This window comes from Chiroxiphia lanceolata, chromosome 20, assembly GCF_009829145.1.
Source record: "Chiroxiphia lanceolata isolate bChiLan1 chromosome 20, bChiLan1.pri, whole genome shotgun sequence".
In the NCBI taxonomy this organism is placed as follows: domain Eukaryota; kingdom Metazoa; phylum Chordata; class Aves; order Passeriformes; family Pipridae; genus Chiroxiphia; species Chiroxiphia lanceolata.
In genome coordinates, this window is record NC_045656.1 from 66,281 (window position 1) to 72,500 (window position 6,220).

Consider the following 6,220-nt stretch of genomic DNA (forward strand, 5'->3'; position numbering starts at 1 on the left):
GGGAAAATTCCTCTCTCAGATTTATAACCCATAACACCCGCCATCACCGTTATGGGATCCCCTGCGGTGGTCCCGTGAGATGGGATCTTGCGTCATGGGTCCCGTCCCTTCCCGTCGACCCGCGTCCCTTGGGCTCCCGATTCCCTGTCCAGTACTTAAATCACGAACGGCTCCGCTCCCTCCCCCAGCCGGGCTTTGTGTGTTTAAGCTCCTATGCCTAAAAGCTGGGCTGTTGCCAGCAGTGTGAGTGGGGGTGTGTGTGTTGGTGTTGGATGCGTTTGTTGTTCGTTCGTGTGCTCTGCTTAATGCAGACATTATGGTTTGCCAGGTTGGGAAGGCATTGTTTGCTTGGGGGTCCCCCCCCAAAGCTTTGAGTTTTATGAGGTTTCCTAATTTGACCCATATTTGTATGTGGAGGGCTTCAACCAGAGGCAGTTCTGCTACAGTTGCTTTAATAAAACGTACCAAGTCTGTCAGTTCCGCCCTTGTAGCCTGTATGTGATACGGTTTTAGTAGGGTAGCTAGTGCATCTGTGTCTTGTGATATCTCAGTGGGGAAAAAGTTTCCCATTTTACCTTTGAGTCTCGGCGCTGTGAACGTGTGCTGCTGGAGAGTGTCTATTTGCTGGCTTGTTACAGTTCTCTGTCGACTGGGTCTGCGAGGCTAGGTTGCGGTGTCCCGGTGTCAGTGGCTGGGGTCCTCGGCGCGGGGCAGCGGTAGTGGTGGTCAGGTGGGCTCGGCACCAGTCGGCTCGGTGGTGGCAGGCAGCGGCGCGGCAGTGGCGTCTGCAGTCATGTGGCGATGGGTGCCAGAGGGGCGCTTGCGGTGGCGGTGGCTCTGCATGGGGCGGGATTGGCGCAGGCGGCTCGGCGGGCAGCGACGAGCCGGGGCAGTGGCAGCGGCTCTGGGGTTCCCGCAGATCGCTGTGCAGTGTGGGGGTCGGGTGCTGCAGTGGGAAGGCGCGGCGCGGCACCTTCAGTAGGTCCCATGCGGTTTGAATGTGGTGCGGCGGGGTCACAGCGTGGCTTTTAAGCGCGCTGCAGAGCCGGCAGGAGCAGTGGGCGGGCGGGGAGCTGCGGTAGTTTCTGCTAAGCAGAAACCGGTGCAAGCTTCACGGGGTCTGGCGATCACTGAGGGTGTTGGAATGCGGCAGCAGCAGAGTCGCTTTTTACGCACATGGTCGAGCCGTGGCAAGCGGTTGGTAGTCGGGCTTCCCCTGGCGGTTTTAAGGTACTCTGCGGCCCGGGTCTCCAAGCTGCGGCGCACCACACTGATCAGGGAAGCAGTCCTTTCTGCGTGAGATGTGCCGCTGCGTCTCAGCTTGATTCACCGCTCTGACGTAAGTCAGAGTTCGGTCCGCCCTCTCCGGTCGCTTCGATCTGTCGGCTTTTTCTTTTCTTCGTTCTTCTTCTTGTTTCTGTGCACTTTTCCTAATATTTGGGAGCTCCTAAACTAACTTTCCATTTCTCATACGCAACTGAGACAACGGATTTAAAGACGTGTTGGTTTTTTGCGGTGTAAGATTCCCGAGTCGGAAAAATCGACTCAATAACCAGAATCTGCCAACGAAATTCCTGATTCAAGATAATCTAAACTGACTTAATGTAAGTTAAAAGAGTCCCATGTTCGGGTGCGCCATGTGTAGGGGACGCAAGTTCTTATATAATAAGGAAAAACAGCTCCTCGTGACGTGGTGAGACAAAGAGACTTTATTTTAAAATCTGCGCTGTTTTATCCTTTAACACCATGTGACTTCTTTAGCCAATGAGGTTACCTATGTTGGCGCATACTCCCCTGGGCTCTCTGCCCCGGCACTTACCCTGTGCCTTGGACACACCTCCCACACCCCATGGCAGGGTTACCTCCTCATGGACCTTGCGCAGGAAGGTTATCTCATCCTGCAGGGTCCCCACATGCCACTCCAGGTCCAGGCGAGACAAGGTGGCGTTGTCCACATCCTGTCACTGTGGGGGGACACGAGGAACAGTCCCAGGCTGTCCCCTTGGGTCTGCTCCCTCCTGAGCTGTCTGGTCATGTCCATTCCTGCCCTCTCCTGCCCAGCCCTGCCTGTGTCTGCCTATTGTAACATATCCTGGTCCCTCACTACCTGCTCCTGCCCATCCCTGCTCCATTTTTGCCCTATCCGTGTTCCATCCCTGCCCGGTTCCTACCTCTTTCTGCCCATCATAACACATCCCAGTCCCTCACTGCCTACTCCTGTCCACTCCCTCCCCATCCCTACCCATCCCAAGGAGAGGACAAGATGGGAGCTGAACCCTTGCAGTGCAGGATATGGCCCCTGCCCTCACCTGCCTGTAGGCAGCCAGGTTGCTCTCAGCCTCCAGCCACGGGGTCACCTCGTCCTGCAGCCTGTGCCAGAGCAGGGGCACCATTACGCGTCCAGCACCATGACCCCTCCAGCACCATGACCCCTCCGGCACCGTGACCCCTCTGGCACTGTGACCTGTCCCTTTCTGCCCACGGACACACTTCCCTGTGCTGACACAGCCCCACAGCCCCAGCACCCACCCAAACCCCGTGCCAGTGCCTGCACCCATCCCGCACCCCCTCCACCATCCCACACTGTCCCCAGGGGTCACCGTGGTCCCCACCACCAGCCTGGTGCACACCAGTGCCTGGTCCCCAGGGCTACCTTGCTCCTGCCTCCATGGCCACCCTGATCCCTGGGTACCCCCCAGTCTCCATCCTGGTCCCAGGGGTCACCCTTGGCCTTGCCACCACCATGGTCCCCATGACATCACCATTTTCCCGGCCACATCACCATCCCCATCACCACCGTGGTCCCCAGGACAACCCTGATCACCACCCTGGTGGTCATCCTGGTCCCTGCTGCCACTTTGGATACACCCTGGTCCCCATTCCAGTGGCCACCCTGCTCCTGCTAATCACCCTGACACCCATCCCAGTGACCACTTTCCATCCTGCTCCTGGTGGCCACCCTGGTCCCCAGAACTAGCCCCAGCTGGACAGTGCCTTACTTCTGCTGGAGGCTGCTGAGGTCCTGGGCCAGGTTGAACATCTCGATCTCCAGCCGGGCCTTGGCAGTGCCCAACTGCTCCGCATGGCACTGCAGCTCCCGCAGCTGCTCCTGGTAAATGTCCCCCAGGCGGGAGGGCTCCTGGTCCTGCGCCTGGTTCAACTCCAGCACCAGCACCTTGTTCTGCTGCTCCAGCAGCCACACCTTCTCGATGTAGCTGGCGAAGTGGTTGTTGAGCTCCATTATCTCCACCCTCTTGCTGGTGCGCATCTCCTGGAACTCCAAGTTCAGTGCCATGGCCAGCAAGAAGTCCATCCTGCCTGAGCCCAGTCGGGTGGCTGGCTGGGTGCCAGGGAATCCCGGTAGCTCCAGGCTGGGGGGCTGGCGAGGGGCACCCAGTGCATGGGGGTGGCGGGGCCGAAGCAGTGGCTGTAGGAGGATGGGCGCTGGCTCTCCATGCCTGGGGTGGGTGTGATTTGCCCTCCTGAGGGTTTTTATGGAGCCTGGAGCCCCCGTCTCGCTGGATGCCCTAGCACTGGCCACCAGCCAGGGAGCCACTGGGCCAACACAAAGCCTGGCAGGGGTGTCTGTGCCCTGGCACCCAGCCTGAGCACCGTGGCACAGCCCCCTGCCCACCCCCGGCCCCCCGGGGGGGCCTGGGGCACATGGCAGGGCAGAGATGGAGCGGTGGCCAAGTTCACCCCCAGGGCAGCCAGCGGGAGGAGGTGGGTGCAAGGCTGGGTGCTGCGCCGTGGGAGGTCCACACACATGTACATGTGAGATCGGTGTATACACATGTGGGGTCACCTACACCTCCACTTGTACACATGTGCACACCCATAGGCATACACGTGCACAGAGACACCTCCAGAGACACACACACATATCTGTCCATGTCCACAGACACACACTCCGTGTGCAAGGCACACGCGTGTACCTGCCTAGCATACACATGGGGGACACACACAGTGTGCACAGATACACACGTGTGTTGCTTTCCCTGAACATGTGTGTACGCACACACGGGACACACCCAGAGCTGCGCACACGCAGTTCCCCTTCCACACACACATAGCATGCACAGGCACAGCCACCCTGTTGTGCACACACAGGCACAGCCAGGCCAACACGTGTGCATGTGCACACACATGCCCAGAGTGACATATGCCCAGTTACCCTTACATGTACACACAGCACACACACACACACAGAGCCATCTCACTGTGCACATGCAGGCACACACACACATGGGCACATACATGTACACATGGGTGCACACACACAAACATGTGGGCACACACACCCACACGTGGGCACACACACCACACATGGGCACACACATGTACCCATGGGCACACACACCCACACATGGGCACACATGTGTACATATACTCCCCATGTCACATCCTCTAGGATGAGCCCTGGCACGAGCAGCTCAGCACCAGCCCCCATAAGCCCATCACTCCAGGCTATTAATTAAGGTCAGGTGTTAATTAAGTGGCTGAAGCCTTCAAAGTCTTTCCCATCCCACTGGATCTGTGGAAGCACTGGCTGGTGCCCCTGGAGCCTGAACAGGACTCAGGAAGTCCGTCCCCATCCTGGATCCAGAGGGGACTTATCCCACCTTAGCTGTGTGCACGACCACGTCACCATCCACACGTGCACTGAGTTTGGGGGATCTTTTGCCCCTTTTGCCCCGTTGGCCCATGGCAGGGAGTGGTGAGAGCCAGGGCCGGGTGCCAGGGGCTTTCCCGGGCGGCTGAAAGGGGCTTTGTGCGGGGCCAGAGCCATGTCTGCCAGGCATAGCCTGGAGGGGGCCTTTGTGCCAGGGCACGGTACTGCCGGGAAACATGGCGGGATGGATCCAGGACCGGCACGGTGCCACCGCCAGCCCTGTCCCCTCCCAGCCACAGCGTCCTGACCACAAACTGGGACATGGATGAGCCTCGGAGACAGCCCGTGCAGGGGATGGGAGTGTTTTGGGGCCACCAGCGAGACGTGGTGGTGGTGGGGTGGGTGCCCCGAGAGGCAGCTGGGGTGAAGCTGCGGGGCAGGGGGGTCCCTGGGATGCTGCTGCAGGGATGGAGACAGGGACAGGGACGGGGACAGGGATGGGGACCAGCCTTGCTGCTGGCAGCAGGTGGCAGCCGATGGCCGGGGAAAGCTCCAGCCCTCTGTGGGACGAGGACACATGGCCGGACCGGAGCCATCATCGCCGGGCCACCAAGAGTGGCCGGTGGTCCCTGTGGGCGCAATTTGGGAGGACCCAGAGCCACTGGAGACAAGACTGGTGGGACTGGGGCAGCTGCCACATCTGCCTTTAATGCCCAGAAGCTCCTTGTCCCCAGCCAGCCCCGTGTCCCCGCAGCTGTCCTGGGCCGGTGTCACCAGCGACAGAAGGGGTTTGCCCTCTGAAACGCCAGTTTAGGGGCACCTACGCACCCCATAGTGGCACTCGGTGTCCCCAGCCAGAACAGTGGCATCCCTGGGGACACGTGCTGTGTGACAGCCCTGGTGACAGGGGACCTCCATCCCTCGTGGGGTGGGGAGGACAGAGCGGCAGCTTTGGGGTCCTGTGTGAGCACCCGCTGCTCCCCAGGGATTGATCCTCTCCCGGCTCCCACGCAGCGAGATCAAAGCACGGGAAGCTGTCAGCAGCCGCGGGGGGCAGAGCTGGGCTCTCCCCCCTCCTCCTCCTCCTCCTGGCCCCCCTTAATGAGACAAACGAACTGCGAGTGGGCTGCGAGTGTTAATGAGAAGCTTCCAGGCTGAAGAAGACAAAGGTGAGATGAGCCACTGCCAGGCAGGGAAGGGGCAAGAGGAGCCGGTGACCAAAGTTCCCATGGGACAGCGGCACGCCCAGAGCTGTTCCACATCCCAGTGCTGCTCCTCCCACTCGTGGTCACCTTTTCCAGGCCAGCTTAGCTAGGAGCTGCTTGTGAACCCCAGCTCCTCCCACGGGAGCTGCTGTGGGAGCCCAAAGAGGGGAGTAGGGCTGTGAGAGGGGGCTGTGGAGGCCCAAAGAGGTTGTAGGGCTGTGAGAGGGGCTTTAGGGGCCAAAAGGGGGTACAGGGCAATAGGGGAGGCTGTGGCTTAAGGGGGTGTCAGGTTGTGAGAGGGGCTAAGAGGGCACAAAGGGGACAGCGCTGTCCTAGGGGCAGCTGTGGGTGGCCAAAGAGGGTTCACAGGATTCTAAGGGGTCACTGGCCAGAGTTGGCACAG

The 6,220-nt window shown here is 60.0% G+C and overlaps 1 protein-coding gene across 1 annotated transcript; it reads right to left on the minus strand.

Moving 5' to 3' along the window:
• Positions 1–726: 726 nt before the first annotated feature.
• LOC116796856 (glial fibrillary acidic protein-like) lies at positions 727–3,313 on the minus strand. The gene is made up of 4 exons (XM_032707807.1): positions 3,000–3,313; positions 2,310–2,370; positions 1,863–1,958; positions 727–837 (listed from the first exon to the last, which is right to left on the minus strand). The coding sequence occupies exons 1-4, from the start codon at positions 3,311–3,313 to the stop codon at positions 727–729; spliced, it is 582 nt and encodes a 193-aa protein (XP_032563698.1).
• Between the last annotated feature and the right edge of the window lie 2,907 nt (positions 3,314–6,220).

Excerpts from the sequence above, each read along its gene's own strand:
- LOC116796856 (XM_032707807.1), bottom strand. The coding sequence starts at position 3,313 with ATGGACTTCTTGCTGGCCATGGCACTGAACTTGGAGTTCCAGGAGATG. Across the intron at positions 1,959-2,309 it reads ACCTGGCTGCCTACAGGCAG|GATGTGGACAACGCCACCTT; the intron begins GTGAGGGCAGGG and ends CCACAGTGACAG. Across the intron at positions 838-1,862 it reads TGCGCAAGGTCCATGAGGAG|AGCCACCGCCACCGCAAGCG; the intron begins GTAACCCTGCCA and ends CGCCCCATGCAG.